The following is a 23237-nucleotide window of genomic DNA, read 5'->3' as shown; positions in this document are numbered from 1 at the left end:
ATTATAGTATTTACTTGATTTTCTCCTCCATAAACAGTAAACTCTATGAAGGCAGGTATACAGTACAGCCTGTCTTGCTCAAAACTGTATTCCAGATGCCTAGCGTGGGTGTTCAATAAATATTTCTTGAATAAATAGAATGAATGAGTGATAGGAATATGGGATCGGTTAGAGAGCTAAAGACATATAGTGGGTTTGATATCTTTGCAATGTGAAAAATGAAGTGGAATGGTTGGCATATTATTATTAGTTTATTATTTATATCGTGCTCTGTTCCAAAAAGGATGTAAGGAGGCAGCATGGCTTGAGTACCACCTCATTTGATGAATTAAGGAGTTCACATCCATCTAGAGACACTTGTTTGAGATACTCTATTAGAAGACTACAGAATGGTTTGGGGGAGGGAAGAGTGCTAAGAAAAGCAGTGGCATCTTGTCCAACCTCATCTTCTCTCATTTTCATTTGCAAATCTTATCTCAGGAGTAAGCCAAAACTGGTGGGAGGCTTACTCTTATCTCAGGAGTAAGCCAAAAACTGGTGGGAGGGTTGCAGCAGGAAAATATTAGCAGTAAAGCAGGAGAGGGTTAATTCTTAGAAAGGTACACAATCCCACCATCCTTCCCACCTCTGGTGCCTACTGCAAGTAAAGAGTCTGGTCTTCTCCTGAAAGGCTCCGGCTGGGCCTACGGTCTCATGTGGAGAATAGCCAGCATGGTCAGTCTGTAGGCAAGGGGCCCACTGCTAGCTGCAGGCTCCAGGCTCTGCCCCTCCATCACCCCTTTCCTCCTCTTCATCCGACTGTGCCAAGGGCGTGTCTGCTCCATCATCACTTGGATTTGGGCTATGCAGGTTGGTGGAGGAGTCGGAGGAGGAGGAGGAGGTCCTAGATGTGGTCCTGTCTGATGTAGGCACCGGCAGGCTCAGCTCCTCCAAATGGTTGTCCACCCCTGCCCAGAGAGAAAAGCTGGTCAGGCCACAAACAGGCCTTCAGAGAACTCTTAAAGATTATCTGGCCAGGAGTAACTAAAGCCCACAGCGGGGAAGAGACTTTTCCAAAGTGACTTTGCCAGTCCAGCAAAGAGCCAGGATTAAGATCACCATCTCCTGACTGCCAGCTCCTTCCACTTCATTACACCATGTCTGGGTTCTAGAGTCAGGTCAATCAATGGTAAGAGTCCAAGTTCCACCTATATCACTTATTGCTGCTGAGTGGCTTTGAGCAAGTCACTTTCCCTTTCAAGGACTCTGCTCCTCTTCTGCAAAATAAAAGGGAGACCTACATCCCCAAAGGGTTTTGGGAATAAAATCTAAGAATGCTTATAAAATGTCTGGCATAGTAAGCCATCAATAAATAGTAGCAGTTTTAATTAAAAGAATATCTGTCTTACAAGTTAAGCATATGGGCTTTGGAGTAAGACAGACATGAATTCCAGTTTATCTACCTTCTGGCTACAATGTGACTTCTCTGAGCCTAATTTCCTGCTTATAAAATAGGGATTATATCACCTACCCTGACAGGACATTGTAAGGACTGAGATAATATATGTAAAGTATTTTAGTACAGTATTGGAACCTACTTAAGTACTCAATAAATATTAATATCATTATGACTAAAAGTACTTAAGTTGACAAATGTAAAAATTACATTTTTACATTATTTTCATTATAGTGACTAATTATATTAATTTAACAAATGTAAAATTAAAGAAGAGATAGACAGTTCCCAGAATTTTGGATTGGAGATGTGTAACCCAGTTCCCCCTCAGGGTCAACTTCCCTAAAATCAGAACAGGCAGCTGTCTCATTGGTGGAAACAGCCACTTCCAGCCCTTACTTGTATACTTCCCCAGCCCAGCCTTGCAGCCTCGTTTCAGAGCCTGACATTCGGCTCTGGCTGACTAGCACTGAAGTCCCCAAAGCAGAGGGGCATACCAGACGACTGGGGGGTTGGTGGAGGATCTTCGCAAGGCAAGAACACATCTGCTCCATCCGGATCCCCAAGGTCAATAAGTTCTACTTGCTCCAGTGTGTCCACATTCACTTCCATGGATGAGATACTACCTATGGGGGCTGTGGATCAAGAAGTGGGCAAGTCAGGAGGACCCAAGCTGCACACCAGGACAGTGATAGTTATATGTCAGGTCCCAAGTTAGAAGCATAGAGGGCCAAGAAAACCAGAGGGGAGAGAGTCTCACAAGATTCAGGACCCACAGGACATCCTCCCTACCCTAGCCCAGTCCCTCTTCTCAGGACTTGGGACTTACGTCTCTGTGACTCGAGATGCAGGTGGGACAGAGGAAAGACAAACTCTGTCTCTGGCTGTAAAATGTCCTCGAAGAATTTCTGCCGCTCCCGAAGGCGGAGCTGCTGGCGCTCCAGGGCGGCCCGAGGATTTGGGTCCATGTCAGCTCCTGGGGGTAGAGGAGCAAAACAAGTACAGCTGCAGAGTCGAAAGACAAGACAAGAGGGACCTGGGCTTGGGGAGCCCCACTGCACCAGTGTCCCAGCAGTGGGGCCCCTGGCTCCAGCCTGGACACCTCTGCCCTTGGCGACCTCTTTCCCCTTCCCTGAAACCAAGTGTGTCCCACAAACTAAGTCTCATGCAGAGGCGGGGCTTGCCCCTAGCTCCACAAAGGGGATGCCAGTTCCAGGCACTGCAAGAGAGATACTCTGTATTCAGGGAACACAGCCAATGCCCAAGTCTCCCTATCATGTCCTCCTGAGAGGGGTTGGAGGGATTGGTTCAGCACAAATCCAGGAGGTACTTCTTCCCCTTAATAGGCCCTGCTTGCCTCAGAAGGCCAGGGACAGGATAGGATAGAGGCAGAGATTTTAGGATGGAGGGTTCCCTTCCTCCAGTGCCGCAGCTCACCCCTTCCCATCCATCAAAACCCAGACAAAGGCTGAAGCCACCCCTCTCACGCCCCTCCCTTTCCACACACACAAACACACGTACACACGCGTGTGCCATCCACCCCAAACCCTTGCTCTGAAGACACAGACCTGACTTCCAGACTAGGCTCTGCCCCTAAGGAAATCACCTTTCTGGTCTTAGTCTCCCCATCTGAAAATGGCATAATCGACCTACCTGCCTCAAATATAAGACCCTGCTTGTGAAGGTGAGCAATATATTTAGGAGACGACCATCTTTTCTTTGAACTCCAGCAGCTCTTTATCCGTCCCCCTCCTCGGACACATCTCACTGACTTATCTCCCCATTAGTCAGTGAGGAGCAATTGGAAAGGCGGGTTCTGGGTCCAGTTCAGAGCAGGCCTCCTGACCCCTAGGGCTGAGAAGCCGAGAGCCGGCCAGAGCACTGGGGCAATGGGCCAGCCCAGGCCGGCGCATTCACTCCCATTCGCTCATCTCCTTCCCGGCGTTCTGCTCTGAGCCCATCACCAGAGGCAGGGGAGTTTCTAGCTTGAGGATCAGACGTCATCCTCCGCAGGCTGCCTTCCCCACCTCATCTGCACCCAGCGTATCCCAGACCCTGGCCAGCTCCACGGGCGCCGCGGAGGTGAAGAGGGACCCAACCCCGAGTGGGCAAGGCAGGGCCACGGAAGTGTGGGGAGACCGTGCGGCCGCGGGCTGGCGGCGGAGGACCGAGGCGCTGACGCCGATTCCTGGGAAAGGCTCTTAGAGCTGCCGCCCAGGTCACAACGCTAAAAATACCCAGGGCCCCTGGAGCCAGTGCTCCAGCGGCGGGGAGGGGGAGGGAGAGGCCGAGGTGGGGGAGCTGACGCGGGCCAAGGGGCTCCGGGACACCCCCTCTTTTTTCCCCTCCCCCTAACCCCACCGATCTCACGAGACTGAAGGAGCTGCCCCCGGGGGGTCGCGGAGCCCAGAGGTGGAGAAAGGGAGTTGTTTACGCGACCTATACGTACTGGAGAGGGGGTGAAGAGATTTGGGGGCAAGAGGCTGCCAGGGGCAGGGCAGGAGCCAGCGAAATGGAGAACTCCCTCTCGGTCACAGCCCCACCCGCACTGGAGCCAGCAAGAGGGAAAAAATTCCCTAAAAAGGGACATGCGGCGTCGGCGGAGGACGGGGGGGAGGGCGCCCCCCCAGGCCGTTCCCCTCGTGCTCCGGTCCCCTCCGCGGTCTCCCGCGGCACCTGCGCCCACCGCCGCTGGAGCCCCTACCTGAAGCGCTGGCGCCCCCGCTGACTCAGTCAGTCCGCTCCAGCGAGGCGGCGGCGGGGGCGTGGGAGCGAGCCGCGCCGGCCGGGGTGGGGCTGCGCCTCCAGGGCTCCCGGGGGACCGACGGGCCCTGGGAGCCGGGAACGAGGAAGAGGCGGGAGGCGGAAGTGGGGGAGGGGCGGCAGCGGGCGCAGTCGCTCGCAGCTCGCCCCGCGGCCAGAGGCAGCCCCTGAGAGCGAGACTACTGGTACTTCCAAGGCAGTCAAAAAGTTACCCGCACGCATCCTTCCGCCCTCCGCCCAGCCGGGCTTCTCTGCACCACCCTCGCCGCCGACGCCGGTGCGCTGGTCTCCGCTCGATCGGATGCACTTGCTGCGCCCCCGCCCCGCGCAGACCCGCGGCGGGCACCCGCGCCGGCTATGCCCACGCACACTTCATGCTCTGCGCCTTCTGGGCAGCGCCCACGCAACGACTACGCGCCCTAATCCTGCCTCCGGCACCCTTGGCCACACTTGCCACACTTACACGCGCGCACTTCTCCAGAGGACGCACGATGGGAAAGAGAGAGTGGGGACCCGCAGGAGGTGTCAGGACACTGACCCGGTGCCGCCCAGCAGGGCAGGTGCAAGGCGGCGGAGGACCCCTGCCCTGGGACTCGCCCGGTTGCCCCTGATTCCTGGCTCTGGGACTAGACAGAGCCGCCGCCCAACCTACCAGCACACTGGGCGGGGTGGGCGCCGGGCCGGCCGGGCGGGTCAGGGCTGGAGGGGTGGGCCGCTGTGCCGCGCCCCCCGACGCCGGCAAGGAGCCAGCACCTCCACGGTGCTAAGAGGGGCGGCTGCATTGCTGGCCAGGCGGAGGGGGAGGGGCCAGGCAGCAACTGCGAGAGTAGAAACGTTTGCCCTCTTTTCGCAGCGTCTCCTGGCTCGGACCAGTGCTAGAAGTGTCCAGTCTAGCAGCTCCTGGACCAAGACTCCCTGGCCATTCCCTTCCATCCCCCCCCATACGGTCAGAGCTCCGAAAGCAGCGTGGTGATGGGTGCGGGGAGGGGAGTGGGGGGATCTCTCTGAGATACTTCTGCCTTGGGGTCACTGGATCATTCATTCGACAAACATCCGGGAGCAAGCCAGGAACTAGGAGCCATCCTTGCCACCTCCCTCTCCCTCGCTGCCCATATTAAAATACACCTCCATTTCTTGTCGATTCTCTTTCCTAAATATCTTTCCAGTCCACCATTCCTTCCGTTTGCCCCACCACCTCCCGCCTGGGCTCCTAATGCAGTAGCCTTCTATCTGGTTTTCTTGTACTCATTCTGGCCCGGCTACACTCCATTCCCTGCATTGCATTCAGCTGTCATTTCAGAACACAAGTCTGGTGTGTCCCCCCACTCCCCCGCCACACGGTGTTGCCTAAACTCCTCCATTGTTAGAATAAAATCTGGACGCTGATATCTGAGCTGAGTCTTGAAGACATGAGTTCAACAAGCAGAAAAGAGGAAGAAGGGCATGTGCAGAGGGAGGGAAGTGTGAACAAATCATTGACACATTCAGGTTTCCCTGTCAGGGGACCAGCACTCTGTACAAATATCTAAAGCACTGCCTCTTAACATTATTGGGATCTCAAAACAACCCTGTGAGATAAATACAGCATGCAACTTTCCCACTAGTTTACAAGCATGGAAACTAGTTTGTGGGAAGCAACAAATGCAATGGTTAAGAGCACAGGCAATGTAGTCAGACCCTCTTGGGTTGTAAAACTATTGATGCCTCTAGTCAGCTGGGTAAACACTTATCTGATTCTTGATCTTTTACCTATTAAATAGGAATAATTAATCCTTCCCTCTTATGAGATAATTTATATAAAATGCTTAGTTACAGGACTTGGGCACTTTGGAAATGCTCTGTAATCATTAGCTGTTGTGATTGTAATGGGCTCTGAGAAAGGGAGGGAATTGCTCTCTTCCACAAATTTCTGAAATTATAGGAAGTAAGCCCTAATTGTTAACACTTCCACAGAGCTTATTATGTGCCAGTCACTATTATAAGTGCTTTACAAAAATTAACCCTTTTAATCCTCTTGTTGTTTCCACTTTACAGATACAGAAATTGAGATACAGAGAGGTGAAGGAACTTGTCCCAGGCCCTACAGCTAGTAAGGGATGGACCTGGAATTTAAGCCCAGGTAGACTGCCTCCAGAGACTGTGCTTGTAACCACTACTCCCAGTCTGATCCCCTTTTATCCTGTTGTAGTTTTAATCTTCTAAGACATATTTCAGTGGGTTGGTTTGATTCTTATTTCTCATTAATGGATAGAGTAGATACTTCATCTAATTTTCTAGCACAGAAAATGAGGGCCAAGTCAGGAGTACAGTGGATGAGAACTTAGCTCACTCTCAAAGTCATGTCCCCATTTTCACAGATGTATCTTCTTTTTTTTTAAAGAGTTTCGCTCAGTCGCCCAGGTTGGAGTGGAGTGGCACGATCTTGGCTCACTGCAACCTCTGCCTCCTGGGTTTAAGTAAGTCTCCCACCTCAGCCTCCTGAGTAGCTGGAAATACAGGTGCAAACCACCATGCCTGGCTAACTTTTGTATTTTTAGTAGAGACGGGTTTTTGCCCTGTTGCCAGGCTGGTCTTGAACTCCTGGCCTCTAGTGATCTGCCCGCCTCAGCCTCCCAAATGCTGGGATTATAGGCATGAGCCACTGTGCCCGGCCAAGATGTATCCTTGAGAACATGAATCCATGGATTATTTTGAGCCCAAGATGAAGAAAGATCAGGAACCTCTGTCCCTTCTCTTTGCCAGATATTTGCCATAAAGAAGGAATAGAGAGGGGGAAACATCTAACCTGAAAATATTTCAGGGGGCTAAGCTGGAAGGGTGTCACCCAAAAGAAAGACCCAAGCAGCAGACTAGGAGTGGGTGGCCAAAAGGTTGAATAGCACTGTGAAAAGGTAGATGGCTTGAGACTCCGGCTTCCACCTAGGATGCAGAAAGCAGGGAAGAGCATCATTATCAAACTAATAACAGTTTTTAAAAATTGTTGGGTAATTTACAAAACCACAGGTTTTGTCAAACTTATCAGAGACCTAAGGTTGCAGAGCAACCAATTAACCTGCATTCCAAAGAAGGACAGGAGCCTCCAAGAAGAGATGGGATGCAGGCACTCGCTCAGTTGTGTAGCAAGAGAAAGACAAGCTCTCCTTGCAAGTAGGTAAGAACAGTTCAGCTAATGTTTATGTTTTTATTTTTCAGAGACAAAGTCTGACACTGTCCAGAGGCTGAAGCACAGCAGTGCAGTCATGACTCGCTGTAACCTTAAACTCCTGAGCTCAAGGTATGCTCCCAGTTGAGCCTCCCAAGTATCTAGGACTACAAATGCACATCACCACACATGGCTAATTTTATTATTATTATTATTATTATTGTTATTATTTGGTAGTGATGGGGTCTTGCTATGTTGTCCAGGCTGGTCTCAAACTCCTGGCCTCAAGTGATCCTCCTGTCCCAGCCTCTCAAAGTGTTGGGATTATGGGTGTAAGACAACATGCCAGGTCAAAATGTTTATGGAATTACTAAAGACCCAGTGTAGCTAGCATGACTATACAGAATTTGTAGGAGATACAGACACTGAAGTAATCATAGAAACAAAAAACTCAAACCTAATTCAACTTCTGAAAAAAATGACCGAATCCCCCACACTAATGGCCTAAGAGAAGAAGAGATATGACAATTTCCAGGCATAAATAATAATGAACTCAGTCCTTACTATTCTAAACACTGCATCCAAAACTCAATAAAAAATTACAACACAGGCTGGGCGCAGTGGCTTATGCCTGTAGTCTCAATACTTTGGGAGGCCAAGGCAGATGAATCACCTGAGGTCAGGAGTTTGAGACCAGCCTGGCTAACATGGTGAAACCTCATCTCTACTGAAAATACAAAAAATTAGCTGGGTGTGGTGGCAGGTGCCTGTAATCTCAGCTATTCGGGAGGCTGAGGCAGGAGAATCTCTTGAACCTGGGAAGCAGAGGTTGCAGTTTGTCTGTGACAGTGGGTTACTTCTCATGAGATCTGATGGTTTTATAAGGGGCTTCCCCCTCTGCTGGGCACTTCTCCTTGCTGTCGCCATGTAAAGAAGGACGTTTTGCTTGGCAGTGAGCCGAGATCATGCCATTGCACTCCAGTCTAGTTGACAAAAGTGAAACTCTTACCTCAAACAAAAAACAAAAAACAAAAAACAAAACATTACAACACACACACACATAAATTTTAAAATACCAAAAAAAACCTACTGTCAAGGACAAAGCAGGCCAGGTGTGGTGGCTCATACCTATAATCCAGCATTTTTGGGATGCCAAGGCGGATGGACTGCTTGAGGCCAGGAGTCTGAAGACCGGTCTGGGCAATATAGTGAGGTCCTGTTTCTATATTAAAGAGAGAAAGAGATAGAGAAAGAGAGAGAGAGAGAAAGCATGACCAGGTGCAAGATGCAGATGCTGTAGTTATCTGACACAGAACTTAAGCCAACTATAAGTAATATGTGAATATGAAAGGCTCTTGTGGAAAACTTAGACAATATGAAAGAACAAAAGGGGAATTTTTGCAGAAATATGAAGACTACAAAAAAAAGAGACATGGAGAAATGCTAGAAATAAGAAAAAACACACACATATATATATAACATATTTGAAGAAAGTTGTTGACAGGCGTATCAGTATACTAGTCCTTTCTCATGCTACTACAAGGACACACCTGAGACTGGGTAATTTATAAAGGAGAGAGGTTTAATTAACTCACAGTTCCACAGGGCTGGGGAGGCCTCAGGAAATTTACAATCATGACAGAAGGGGAAGCAAACACATCCTTCTTCACATGGCGGCAGCAAGGAGAAGTGCCCAGCAAAGGGGAAAGCCCCTTATAAAACCATCAGATCTCATGAGAAGTAACTCACTATCACAAGAACAGGATGGGGGAACCACCCCCATGATACAACTGTCTTCACCAGGTCCCTCCCACAACATGTGGGGATTATGGGAACCACAATTCAAAATCAGATTTGGGTGGGGACACAGTCAAACCATTTAATTTTGCCCCAGCCCCTCCCAAATCTCATGTCCTCACAATTCAAAACACAATTATGTGCTTCCAACAGTCCTTCAAAGTCTTAACTCATTTCAGTATTAACCCAAAAGTCCAAGTCCAAAGTCTCTTCTGAGACAAGGCAAGCTCCTTCCACCTAAGAGCCTGTAAAATCAAAAGCAAGTTAATTACTTCCTTTTGGGGGTTATAGGCATAGGGTAAATACCCTCATTCTAAATGGGAGAAATTGGATGGGGTAAATTGGCCCAAACAAAGGAGCTATAGGCCCCATGCAAGTCTGAAATCCAATAGGGTAGTCATTAAACCTGAACACTCCAAAATAATCTCCTTTGACTACAGGTCTCATATCCAGGTCACACTGATGCAAGAGGTGGGATCCCACAGCCTTGGGCAGCTCCATCCCTGTGGCTTCACAGGGTAGAGGCCCCCTCCCTGCTGCTTTCATGGCTGGCATTGAGTGTCTGCAACTTTTCCAGACACATGGTGCAGGCTGTCGGTGGATCTACCATTCTGGGGTCTGGAGGACAGTGGCCCTCTTCTCACAGCTCCACTAGGCAATGCCCCAGTGGGGACTCTGTGTGTGAGATTTGACCCCACATTTCCCTTCCACACTGCCCTAGCAGAGGTTCTCCATGAGGGCTCTGCCCCTGCAGCAGACTTCTACCTGGACATCCATGCATTTCCATACAACTTCTGAAATCTAGGCGGAGGTTCCCAAACCTCAATTCTTGCATTCTGCATACTTGCTGGCCCAATACTACATGGAAGCTGCCAAGGCTTGGGGCTTGTACCCTCTGAAGCAACAGCCTGAGCGGTACCCTGGCCCCGTTTTGCCGTGGCTGGAGTGCCTGGGATGCAGGGCACCAAGTCCCGAGGCAGCACACAGCAAGGGAGTGCTGGACCTGGCCCAGGAAACCATTTTTCCCTCCTAGGCCTCTGGGCCTATGATGAGAGGGGCTACTGTGTAGGTCTCTGGTATGCCCTGGAGACATTTTCCCCCATTGTCTTGGTGATTAACATTTGGCTCATTATTACTTAGGCAAATTTCTGTAAGGGGCTTGAATTTCTCCTCAGAAAAAATGAGTTTTCCTTTTCTATAGCATCACTGGGCTGCAAATTTTCCAAACGTTTATTCTCTGCTTCCTCTTGAATGCTTTGCTGCTTAGAAATTTCTTCTGCTAGATACCCTAAATCATCTCTCTCAAGTTCAAAGTTCCACAGATCTCTAGGGCAGGGACAAAATGCCACCAGTCTCTTTGCATAGCAAGAGTGAACTTTACTCCAGTTCCCAACTAGTTCCTCACTTCCATCTGAGACCATCTCATCCTAGATTTCATTGTCTATATCACTATTAGCATTTTGGTCAAAGCCATTCAACAGTCTCTAGGAAGTTCCAAGCTTTATCACATCCTCCTGTCTTCTGAGCCCTCTAAGACTTTAGGAAGTTCTACATTTTCCCACATTTCTTCTGAGCCCTCCACACTGTTCCAACCTCTATCTGTTACCCAGTTCCAAAGCTGCTTCCGCATTTTCAGGTATTTTTACAGCAGCACCTCATTCTAGCCATACCAATTTACTGTATTAGTCTGTTCTCACACTGCTATAAAGACATACCTGAGACTCAGTAGTTTACAAAGGAAAGAGGTTTAACTGACTCACTGTCCCACAGGTCTGGGGAGGCCTCAGGAAACTTACAATCATGGTGGAAGGGGAAGCAAACACGTCCTTCTTCACGTGGCGACAGCAAGGAGAAGTGCCCAGGGAAGGGGGAAGCCCCTTACAAAACCACCAGTTCTGTAAGAACTAACTCACTATCATGAGAATAGGATGGGGGAACCAGTCTCATGATTCAATTATCTCCACCTGGTCTCTCCCATGACACGTGGGGATTATAGGAACTACAATTCAAGATGAGATTTGGGTGGGGACATAACCAAACCATATCAATCAGTAAACTCGACGTAGCTGAGGAAATAAGCAGTGAACTTGAAGATAGGTCAATAGAGACTACTCAAACTGAAGCAGAAAGAGAAAAGAGTGAAACAAACAAACAAAAACCAGAACAAATATCCAAGCGCTAACATATAAGTGATTCACATCCCAGAAGGAGAAGAAACAGAGAAAAAAAATATGTAGATATAATATTTATTTGCAGATATAATAGCTAATAATTTTCCAAAAATAATGAAAGATATCAAACCACAGAACCAAGAAACTCACAGAATCCAGAAAAGATTAAATGCCAATATACAAACACAACAAAGAAGCACATGCAAACACAACCTAATGTATCATATTCAAACTGCTGAAAACCAAAGATACAGAGAAAATATGGAAGGCATCTAAAGGAAAAAGACACACTCCCTACAGAGGAACAAAGATAAGAAACACAGAATACTTCTCATCAGAAATTGTATGACCAGAAGATAATAGAGTCATATCTTTAAAATGCTGAAAGACAAAAAACTGCCAATCCAGAATTCTATACCTAGCAAAAACATCTTTCAAACATGAAGGAAATACTTTTTCAAATTAAAAAAGAAACAAAAACAAAAACAGAGAAAATTCATTACCAGTGGACCAGCAGTATAAGAAATGGCAGTGGAAGTTCTGTAAGCAGAAGAAATATGATACCTGAGAGAAACCTGGATCTACATAAAGAAATGATGATCTCTGGAAATGGATAGAATAAAGGTAAATATAAGAGAGACTGTTTCTCATTTTTACTCACTTTAAAAGGTAACTGCTTTACTAAAGCAATGCATTGTGGCCTTATAGCATATATAAAAGTGAAATGTATGACAATAACAACAGTTAAAATGAGGAGATGGAGGAATGGGAAATATGCTGTTAAAGGGTCCTTATGATATATAAGAAGTGGTATGACTTTATTTGAAGATAGACTGATTAATTAAAGATATAGTAAATTCAACAGCAACCACTAAAAAAAAAAACATTTTTAGAGAGGTGTAAGTCACAAGCCAATAATAGAGAGAAAATGGAATCATAAAAATGCTGGAACAGGTAACTATGTGAGATGATGGATATGTTCATTTACTTCACTATAGTAACCACTTTACTATCTCTATGTGTCCCATAACATCATGTTGTATATCTTAAACATATACAATAAAATGTATTTTTTAAAATGACTGTAGAACATAAAACAAGTACATATAATAATTTTTTCTAATGTTGGGAGGCTTCCTCCCTGGGCCATTTGTGTCCAACATTTCTTGCTGAGTATGTCAAGATCACAAGGCCCTGACCTCTTTATCACCTGGGTCCTTGTTCAGGACTGTTAGTACAGCTAGAGTTTTAAGAGGTGAGATCATTTCTCAGACCAAGGCAGGCTTGCTTACTGCTTGCTATAAAAATGTCCTGGGGCTAGGCTCACGCTTGTAATCCCAGCACTTTGAGAGGCTGAGGCAGGAGGATCACTTGAGCCCAGGAATTTGAGACCAGCCTGAGCAACACAGTGAGACCCTGCCTCAAATAAAATAAAATAAAATAAAATAAAATAAAATAAAATAAAATAAAATAAAATAAGTGCTGGGCCTAGGTCCCTCAGCTACAATGCAAACCCACTGTGTGAATACCATGCATCTGGGCTGACTGCATCACCTGTTGAATGTAGGCCCAGGGGAACCAACACCACTATGCTGATGTTCACATTGTTTGTTGTGCTATGGATAATAAACTATTTCAATCAGATGCAATAAATCTTGTCTACTTGCAGCACCCATGAGATTGGGAGTTTTCCTTTTCAAAACATAATCCAAATCAAGGAAGAAAAAAAGCAAAAAAGCACAGATGCAAGAACAGAAAACAAATAACAAGATGATAGATTTTAATCCAGTATATCAGTAAAAAGACAACCGATTAAAAGACAAATCACCAGATTGGAAACAAAGTAAGAGGCAATAATATGTTGTCCACAAGACCCACTTTAAATATAAAGAAATATATGGGTTAAAAGTAAAAAATATATGTATAGAGGAATTGGAACCCTAAAACAAATGAATGGAATAAGATACACCATACAAACATGAATCAAAGCAAGTTGGAGTGACAATATTAATATCAGACAAAGTAGGTTTAAGAAGGACTATTACCAGAGATAAAAAGGGGTATTATTTAATGATAAAAGGTTCAATTCACCAAGAAGACTTAACAGTCATAAGTGTGTATATACTAACAACAAAGCTTCAAAAATATATGAAGGAAAAACCAGTAGACCTGAAATAAGAAACAGAAAAATCTATATTGCACCTAGATAATTCAACTCTTCTCTTTCAATAATCAATAAAATAAGTAGACCAAAAAAAAAGCAAGGATATAGAAAACCTTAACACTATCATTAATTTCTCCTAATTATATTTTCATTTTCATGACACTTTACCCACCAACAGCAGAATAAACAATCTATTCTTTTTTTTTTTTTTTTTTGAGACGGAGTCTCGCTCTGTCGCCCAGGCTGGAGTGCAGTGGCCGGATCTCAGCTCACTGCAAGCTCCGCCTCCCGGGTTTTTACGCCATTCTCCTGCCTCAGCCTCCTGAGTAGCTGGGACTACAGGCGCCCGCCACCTCGCCTGGCTAGTTTTTTGTATTTTTTAGTAGAGACGGGGTTTCACCGGGTTAGCCAGGATGGTCTCGATCTCCTGACCTCGTGATCCGCCCGTCTCGGCCTCCCAAAGTGCTGGGATTACAGGCTTGAGCCACCGCACCCGGCCAGCAGAATAAACAATCTTTTCAACTGCACATACAACATTCAATGAGAGATTCATCATATTCTGGGCCATAAAAACAACCCTCAACAAATTCAGAAGAATTTAAATTACGTTGTATGACCATAACAGAATTAAATAGAAATAATAACAAAGATAATTGAAAAACAATCCCAATACTTTGAAATAAAATATGAGTCAAAGATGAAGTCCAAGGGATATTAGAAAATACATGGCTGGGTGCAGTGGCTCAAGCCTGTAATCCTAGCATTTTGAGAGGCTGAGGTGGGTGGATCGCATGACCTTGAATTTGAGACAAGCCTGGGCAACGTGGCAAAACCTTGTCTCTACAAAAAAATACAAAAATTAGCTGGGCATGATGGCTTATGCCTGTATTCCCAGCTATCTGGAGGCCTGAGGCAGGAGGATAACTTGAGCCTGGGAAGTGGAGGTTGCAGTGAGCTGAGATGCCACCACTGCACTCCAGCCTGGACAACCGAGCGAGACCCTGTCTCAAAAAACGAACAAACAAACAAACACGTTGAACCAGGCACAGCAGCTAATGCCTGTAGTCCCAGCATTTTGGGAGACTCACTGGGAGGATCACTTGAGCCCACAAGTTTGAGACCAGCCTGGGCAATGGTAGCAGAAACTTCATCTCTACAAAATATACAAAAATTAGCCAGGCGTGGTGGTGCACGCCTGTAGTCCCAGCTACTCATGAGGCTGAGGCAAGAAAATCGCTTGAGCCTGGGAGGTCAAGGTTGCAGTGAACCGAGATCACACCACTGCACTGTAGCCCAGGTAACAGAGTGAGACCCCATCTCAAAAAAATAATAAAATAGGCCGGGTGTGGTGGCTCACGCCTGTAATCTCAGCACTTTGGGAGGCCAAGGTGGGCGGATCACTTGAGGTCAGGAGTTTGAGACCAGCCTGGCCAACATGGTGAAAACCTGTTTCTACCAAAAAGACAAAAATTAGCTAGGCGTGGTGGTGGGTGCCTGTAATCCCAGCTACTTGGAAGGCTGAGGCACGACAATCACTTGAACCCAGAAGGTGGAGGTTGCAGTGAGCCGAGATCATGCTGCTGCACTCCAGCCTGGGTGATAGAGCAAGACTCAGTCGAAGAAGAAGAAGAAGAAAGAAGAAAGAAGAAGAAAGGAGGAGGAAGAAGAGGAAGAGGAAGGAAGAGGAAGGAAGGAAGAAGGAGGAGGAGGAGGAGGAAAGAAGAAGAAGAGGAGGAGGAGGAGGAGAAGGAAGAAGGAAGGAGGAAGGAGGAAGGAGGAAGAAGGAAGAAGAAAGAAGAAGAAAGAAGAATAAATGGCCAGGTGCAGTGGCTCACGCCTGAAATCCCAACACTCTGGGAGGCCGAGATGGATGGATCACTTGAGGTCAGAAGTTCGAGACCAGCCTGGCTAACATGGTGAAACCCTGTCTCTACTAAAAATACTAAGATCAGCCGGACATGATGGCATGCATCTGTAATCCCAGCTACTTGGGAGGCTGAGGCAGGAGAATCACTTGAACTTGGGAGGCAGAAGTTGCGGTGAGCCGAGATCATGCCATTGTACTCCAGCCTGGGCAACAGAGCGAGACTCTGTCTAAAAAAAAAAGGAAAAAGAAAAAAAGAAAAAACATATTGGATGGAATAAAATTGAAATGCCACAGTCAGCCACCAAAACACCTCCCAATGTTCCTTATCATGTATTTATATCTGGGCAGTCCTCTCCCACACTGTACCAAGGTTATGTCACGGGATCCTTTGGATGTCACTTTGTCAGCACAAAACCCCTGTGGCTGGTGGTGCCTCTGCTGGAGTTTTGCTTGCACCTGCTGGGCTCGTTCTGCCCACTCACCCGGCAGGTTGCACTTGGCTAGTGCTACCAGCCTGGATCCCACGCCTGCCAAGGGTGAGCCAGGCATGGTGTGGTGGGGGCTGTGTGACCAAGCAAGTGTGAGGTCCAGTCACTGCACACAGCCAGGCACACAAGCTGCTGCGGCAAGGTGGGCAGCTCCAGGCACTGGCACAGGCACCAGCTCCATGCAAGGCTGTGGCTGGACCAGACCTACCCCAAGCGACTTCTGCTGTAGGCACCAGCGTCTGGATCAGGGGAACGCAGTGGCACCCGAAAGCTCTGAGACACCAGGAACTGCAGAACCCCAAAGAGGGTGTTACAGCATGTAAGTCCTGCCTTGGGGAGCCCCGAGATCTGGGCCCCCAGAAGGGCCGTAGCTCTTCTCTATTTCTCATCAACCGCAGCAGCACTGCGAGTTGGGGGCGCTGTATTTCAGGGGGTGGTGTTTCAGCCCATTTGTGTTACTGCTCTTTCACTCCCACCGCCCTGCTCTGGCCTGCGGCTCCTGGGCTGGCCTGGCCGCGCCACTGCTTCCTGTTGCACTGGGTGGCAGCCCGGCGCTGGCAGAGGGCAGGAGAACTAGTGTGTTACTGCTCTGGCTCGGAGAATCCCGAGGTCTGGGCCTCCAGAAGGGTCTCCACTCTCCACTCCAGCAGTTCAGGAACGTGTCAACTGCCTGCACCTCAGCGAGCTACCCAAGAACGTGTTACCGCCCCTTTAGCTCCCACCTGCAGCTCGGTGAGCCGGCCAGGAAAGTGTTACAGCTCCTTTCACTCCCGCATTTGGCGGGTCCTGAGTTCTTGTCTAGCATCCATGAAGAATGAGGTTACACAGACAACTGGAAGGTGAGTAAGGCAGAGAACACCTTTATTGGGTGACCAAACAGCTCTCAGAGGAGAGGAGACCCGAAGTGGGTAGCTCCTACCTGCAGGCAGGTAGTCCCAATGAGTCCGTGAGTCTGGCTGGATCAGGAAAAAGCACCGTCTGATTGGCTGAAAGGCAGCAAGGAAGTTCTCATTGCAGGTAGTGGACTCCACCCAGAACTGGCGGGCTGCCCGTCAGGTTTCAAGCCATCCCTGGCTTGAAGGTGGGATTTCACCAGGGACCCAACTCTTCCCACCTAGGAACCTGTCTGCCTCCTGCCACCATTAGTTTCTCTATGTGACCCACAGGATATGCCAGAAATGATGCTATGTCACTTCTAAAATTCAAATTAAAAAAAAAAAAAAAAGACTGCAGTTTCTGTCTTGAGTGTGTACGCTATTTTTTGGGTCACTCACTCTGGAAGAAGCAAGCGGCCATTTTGTCAACAGCCCTATAGAGAGGCCCACATGGCAAGGAAAGGAAGCTTCCGGCCAAGAGCCCGTGAAGGCTGAGGCCTGCCAGCAACCACATGATTGAGTATGGAAATTGATAAAATTGCCCTAGTAAACTCTTGGGATAATTATAGCCCTGGCCAGCAGTTTGACTGAAATCTCATGGGAAACTTAGGCAGAACCACTCAGTTAAACCACTCTTGGATTCCTGATATTTAAGCACTTTGATATAGTAAATACTTCTTGTTTTAAGCTGCTAAATTCTGGGATAGTTTATTATGCAGCAATAGGTAACATATTAAAATTCTGTTCATTGGAACATATAAAGAAAAAAATGTTTAAAGGGGAAAAGAAAGATTTTGGTACTGGGTAAAGTGCTGTTGTAACAGTACTCTAATATGCAGGAGTGGCATTACAATTGGACTTTGAGAAGAGTGTAGTAAAAACCTAAAGTGCCTGAAGAAGCTGTTAAAGAAGCCTCAGCCCTTAGATAAGGTGCAGTGAGGGTATGCAGGAAAGTGAAGTAAATACTGTTTTTCTGGTTTTCTTTTTGTTTGATTTTTGTTTTGTTTTGTTTTGTTTTTTTTGACAGAGTGTTGCTCTTGTTGATCTCAGCTCACTGCAACCTCTGCCTCCCAGGTTCATGTGATTCTCCTGCCTCAGCCTCCCAAGTAGCTGGGATTACAGGTGCATGCCACCACACCTGGCTTTTTTTAGTAGAGGCGGGATTTCACCATGTTGTTCAAGCTGGTCTTGAACTCCTGACCTCAGGTGATCCACCCGCCTTGGCCTCCCAAAGCGCTGGGATTACAGGCATAAGCCACTGAGCCCAGCCAAGTGAAGTAAATACTATTGGAAACTATACTGTGACACAAAAATTAGCAACCCCGTTGCCTGCAATAAAATGGAAAACAGAAAATGTGCCTAATGAAGTGGATGATCTAAGTAAAGCAATTTCCAAGCAAAATGTTAAAGGCACCACCTGCTTTCTTCTTGCTGCCTATAGTGAAAGGGAGGAGCAAAGGGATAAACTAAAGCAAGAGCTCTCCAGTGAGAGTGATACTGCCTCCCAGGGGATATTTGGCAATGTCTGGAGGCATTTTTAGATGTCAAAGCTGGAGAGGTTGTTACTGCCATCTAGTTGGCAGAGGCCAAGGATGCTGTTAAACATCCTACAATGTATAAGGCAGCCCCCCTCAAACCGCCTCAATCCCCCCATCAAATACACACACATCAAATAATTATCCTAGCTGAAATATCAATAGGGCTCAAGTTGAAAAATCTTGAACTTTTTAAAAGGAAAGAATGTTAAACATGAAAGAGCTAAGACTTCATGATTTAGAAAATGCTTATCCTCTCCAAACAGCAGATGATAGTAAAATTTAAAAATGGCTTCCTAGCAAAACTCAAGTACAGGGCACTGCCAGGAAAGCCTGGTCCAAATATGAAACTGCAAATATTAATGTACAGCCTGGCCAACACGGTAAAAGCCCATCTCTACTAAAAATACAAAAAATCAGCTGGGCGTGGTGGCACATGCCTATAATCCCAGCTACTGTGGAGGCAGGAGAATCACTTGAAACCAGGAGGTGGAGGTTGCAGTAAGCCAAGATCATACCACTGCACTCCAGCCTGGGCGACAGAGTGAGACCCTGTCGCAAAAACAAACAAACAAAAAGAATATTAATGTAAAATATTTTGTTAACATCTCAGAAAGACTTAAGGCAGTGCCTCAGAATACTATTCAATCTTATTTATTTATTTATTTATTTAGAGACGAAGTCCCACTCTTGTCCCCCAGGCTGGAGTGCAGTGGCACAATCTTGGCTAACTGCAACCTCTGCCTCCCAGGTTCAAGTGATTCTCCTGCTTCAGCTTCCCAAGAAGCTGGAATTACAGGTGCCTGCCACCATGCCCGACTAATTTTTGTATTTTTAGTAGAGACGGGGTTTCACCATGTTGGCCAGGCTGATCTTGAACTCCTGACCTCAGGCAATCCACCCGCCTCAGCCTCCCAAAGTGCTGGGATTACAGGCGTGAGCCACCGCGCCGGCCTCTTATTCAGTCATATTTAAAGAGTCTAAACAAATTATGGATATGCCTCACAGATCCTCCAAATCAAAACAATAGCGATTCTGGAAATCTTATGGCTGATTGTTGTCTCTTAGCCATCTCAGCAGAAGCCTAGAGAAGGACTTATTGCAAAGAAATCTGTAGGCATGTCTTTTGTCTAACAGAGTAATATTGAATAAGATCAAAGTGACCCACAAATTTTAAAAAGGATTATATATCCAGAAACATCACCATCTTGAATTTGCAGGGATAAAAAGAGTACAAATAAAAAGAGGATTTTGGCCAGGCGCAGTGGCTCATGTCTATAATCCCAGCACTTTGGGAGGTCAACATGGGCAGATCACCGGAGGTCAGGAGTTCAAGACCAGCCTGGCCAACATGGTGAAACCTCGCCTCTACTAAAAATACAAAAATTAACTGGGTGTGGTGGTGCACACCTGTAATCCCAGCTACTTGGGAGGCTGAGCCACGAGAATCTCTTAAATGTGGGGGCTGGAGGCTGCACTGAGGGGAGATTGCGCCACTGCACTCCAGCCTGGGTGACAGAACAAGACTCTGTCTCAAAAAATAATAATAAAAATTTTAAAAAAGAGGATTTCTAGTTTTGGACAAGATAGAGGAGATGTATTCCTTTCTATCCCTGCTACTATATACATTTAAAATGCTGGGAATTATATATAAAACAAGCATAAGAAGGCAGAACAGCCTGAAATCGCCATACTGGAGGAATGATACAGCAGTGAGTCCCTGGGTTTTTTCTTTTCCAAAGCCTACAACCTGGAAATGCCACAGGTACAGACAGAAATGTCCCCATGAAAAGATTGCTTTCTCTCTTGTCAAAGGACTGGGGAAGGGGCGCCCTAGCAAGATAAACCCTCCTTTTTTTTTTTTTTTTTTTTTTGAGATGGAGTCTCACTCTGTCACGCAGGTTGGAGTGCAGCGGCATAATCTCAGCTCATGGCAACCTCCGCCTCTTAGGCTCACGTGATCCTCCTGCCTCAGCCTCCCGAGTAGCTGGGACTACAGTCATGTGCCACCACGTCCGGTTAATTTTTTGTATTTTTAGTAGAGATGGGGTTTCACCTTTTTGGCCAAGCTGGTCTTGAACTCCTGACCTCAAGTGATCTACCCGCCTTGGTCTCCCAAAGTGCTTGGATTACAGGCATGAGCCACCATGCCTGGACTGCAAAAGCCTTTTGATATTGAATGCCTCCAGCACAATCTCGGGGGTGGGAGACAGGGAACTCTCTCCCAAACTCCATTAGCACAGGTAGAGAGAAAAGCTAGACTTTAATCTTTGGTGATAACAAAACATTCCTCCCACTCACCTCTAGGTGATGTCAGAAGAGGCTGAGTGGGAAGCCTGGGTTTTCATCACTGCCCAGCAGTAACTGAGTGCCTCGCCCCATCATCTCCATGATATTCTTGGAGGCCACGTGGAGAAGCTGCGATGCCATCCCCATCCAGTAGTAACAAGGCTCATTCCTTTCCCCACAACGTAAAGGAGGACAACTGTGGAGCCTAGATTTCCACCTCTTCCTAGCAATAATGGAGCCTTACAGGGAGGTGTCAATGGAGGCCATGTAACAAAGCTGGACTACCAGTTTCAGCAGAGGCCTGTTAAACAGAAGATGTAAATAAGATCCAGAGTCTCGTAACATAATATCCAAAATGACCAGGTTATAAGTGAAAATAACTCACCATGCCAAGAACCAGGAAAATCTCAACTTGAACAAGAAAACATAATCAACAGATCCTAACACAGTTTGTTGGAATTAGCTGACAAGGATTTTAAAAGAGGGACTACAAAAATGCTTCAACAAGCCAGCACTTACACATATTCTTAAATAATTGAAGACAAAAAAGAAAATCTCAGGAAAAAAGATTCCTAGAAATAACCTCAGAATGTGATTTTATTTGGAAATAGGGTCTTTCCAGATGTAATTAAAGCAAAGTCATACTGGATTAGTATAATCGCTAAATCAATGACTGCTCTCCTTATAAAAACGCTATATGAAGACACAGAGAGACACACAGAGGAGAACACGTGGGGCTGGGGTAGACATTAGAATGATGTGTCTACAAGCCAAGTGAAGACTGCTGCCAACCATCAGAAGCAAGGAGAGAAGCATGGAACAGATTCTCCCTCTGAGCTTCCAGAAGGAGCCAACCCTGCCAATATCTTCATTTTGGACTTTTGGCTCCCCATATTGTTAGAGAAAAAATTTCTGTTGTTTTAAGGCACAAAGTTTGTGGTCCTTTAACACAGAAGCCCTAGGAAACTAGTACAGTAGCCAAAAATTGTTTAAAACTCACCAGATGGGTTCAACAGAAGAATAGAAATATGTAATGGACAGAATATTGGTGTCCTCCCTCACCTCATTCATATGTTGAAGTCTTAATCCAGTGTGGCTGTATTTGGAGATGGGGACTCTATGAAAGCAATAAGGTTAAGTGAGGTCATAAGGGTAGGACTCTGATCCACTAGGATGAGTATCTTTATAAGAGAGACACCAGAGCACTCTGTGTGTGCACACAAAGATGTCATGTGAACACACAATGAAATGGTAGATGCTTACAAGCCAAGAGAAGAGGATTCAGAATGAATCTATCTTGCTGTCACTTTGATCTTGGCCTACCAGCCTCCAGAACTAGGATAAATAAATGTCTATTATTTAAGACATCCAGTCTGTGGTTTTGTTACGTGCAGCCTGAGAAGACTAATACAAGACAACATAGGAAAGAATCAGTGAATTTGAAGATAAAATAGTAGACATTACCCAATCTGAAAAAGAGAGAAATTAGATTAAAAAGGAAGGAAGGAAGGAAGGAAGGAAGGGAGGGAGGGAGGGAGGAAGGGAGGGAGGGAGGGAGGGAGGAGGGAGGGAGAGAGGGAGAACAAAGCTTCAGGAACCTGGAAGATTATAACAAAAGATTTAACATTTGTGTCATAGGAGTCCTAGGTGAAGAGAAAAAAAGAAGGTGGAGTTAAAAAAGTGTTCAAAGAAATAAGGATGAAAATTTCCCAAATTTGATGAAAGACATGCACACACAGATTCAAGAAACTGACTAAACCCTAAGCATGATAAATCAAAGAAATCCATTACAAGACACACCATAAACAAATTTCTGAAAACTAAAGTCTTGAAAGCAGTTGCAGAGAAATGAATCTTACCAATAAAAGAGCAACAATTTAAACTGCAGCAGATTTCTCATCAGAAACCATGAAAGCCAGAAAGAAGTGGCACAACATGTTTAAGTACTAAAAGAAAAAACTGTCAACCCAGAATGCTAAGCCAAGTGAAAAAATCCTTCAGGTATAAAAATCAAGACATTTTCAAGTGAAGGAAAAACTAACATAATTTGTTAACTGAAGAACTATAGTAAGTCCTTAATATCGTCAGTAGTTTATTGGAAACTGCAACTTTAAGCAAAATGATGTATAATGAAATCAAGTTTATCATACACTAATTTATATTAACAAAGTAAGTCCGTACAGTATATTTCTGGTCACAAAAACAATACCATGTTTCTAAATAAATGCCCAGACACATCTAGTATTAAATGTTAAAATACATGTGAGCTATACATACACTTAAGAAAGATTAATAAAACAAGAAAGGTAATTATTTACTCATCTGTTGGTGATGTAATTAAAGTGAGGTCATGCTGGATTAGTATAATCAGTGAGTGACAGCAGTCATCATGGTGGTGGGTTTAACCAAGGAATAAATCTTTGCAGAGCAAAAATTGTAATGAGTATCTTCTACCACCATGTAGTTCAAAAACAATAATAAATGTGGCAGGCTGGCTGAGTGCTCTTATATCAAATTATTTACTGTTATGCATTTGTATTATTATTATATACTTCACAAATTTTTATTTTACAATAATTTGTATTCACTTATTCTTCATTTACAACCTGCTTATTCCATTCCAGGGTCCTGGGTGGCTGAAGCTTATTCTGGCAGCTCAGGGTGCAAGGCACTCTGGACAGGAAGCCATTCCATCACAGAGCGCATGCGCG

The 23237-nt window shown here is 45.9% G+C and overlaps 2 protein-coding genes across 6 annotated transcripts in view; both read right to left on the bottom strand.

Annotated features, from left to right (window-relative positions):
* Window positions 1-232: 232 nt before the first annotated feature.
* DBNDD2 (dysbindin domain containing 2) lies at window positions 233-4864 on the bottom strand. 5 transcript variants are annotated; one of them, XM_033186543.1, is made up of 4 exons: window positions 4737-4864; window positions 2265-2411; window positions 1933-2070; window positions 233-947 (listed from the first exon to the last, which is right to left on the bottom strand). In XM_033186543.1, the coding sequence occupies exons 2-4, from the start codon at window positions 2401-2403 to the stop codon at window positions 742-744; spliced, it is 483 nt and encodes a 160-aa protein (XP_033042434.1). In that variant the 5' UTR covers window positions 2404-2411; window positions 4737-4864; the 3' UTR covers window positions 233-741. The 5 variants fall into 5 exon arrangements, with proteins under 5 accessions (XP_033042434.1, XP_033042433.1, XP_033042431.1 ...); XM_033186542.1 differs by having other exon boundaries at window positions 4662-4859; XM_033186540.1 differs by lacking the exon at window positions 4737-4864 and adding an exon at window positions 4140-4569.
* SYS1 (SYS1 golgi trafficking protein) overlaps window positions 2281-23237 on the bottom strand; it is a 49668-nt gene continuing 28711 nt past the window's right edge. The window contains exon 4 of the mRNA XM_033186546.1: window positions 2281-2411. Within this exon, the coding sequence (XP_033042437.1) occupies window positions 2405-2411 (7 nt within the window). The 3' untranslated portion in view covers window positions 2281-2404. The remainder of the gene's footprint in view (window positions 2412-23237) is intronic.

This window comes from Trachypithecus francoisi, unplaced genomic scaffold (assembly GCF_009764315.1).
Source record: "Trachypithecus francoisi isolate TF-2019V2 unplaced genomic scaffold, Tfra_2.0 Lachesis_group21, whole genome shotgun sequence".
NCBI classification, from domain to species: Eukaryota; Metazoa; Chordata; class Mammalia; order Primates; family Cercopithecidae; genus Trachypithecus; species Trachypithecus francoisi.
The sequence above is the reverse complement of the archived record's forward strand: the minus strand, read 5'-3'. Positions and strand labels throughout refer to the sequence as shown.

Excerpts from the sequence above, each read along its gene's own strand:
- DBNDD2 (XM_033186543.1), bottom strand. The coding sequence starts at position 2,403 with ATGGACCCAAATCCTCGGGCCGCCCTGGAGCGCCAGCAGCTCCGCCTT. Across the intron at positions 2,071-2,264 it reads GCATCTCGAGTCACAGAGAC|CCCCCATAGGTAGTATCTCA; the intron begins GTAAGTCCCAAG and ends CTTGATCCACAG. Across the intron at positions 948-1,932 it reads ACCAACCCCCCAGTCGTCTG|GGGTGGACAACCATTTGGAG; the intron begins GTATGCCCCTCT and ends CTCTCTGGGCAG.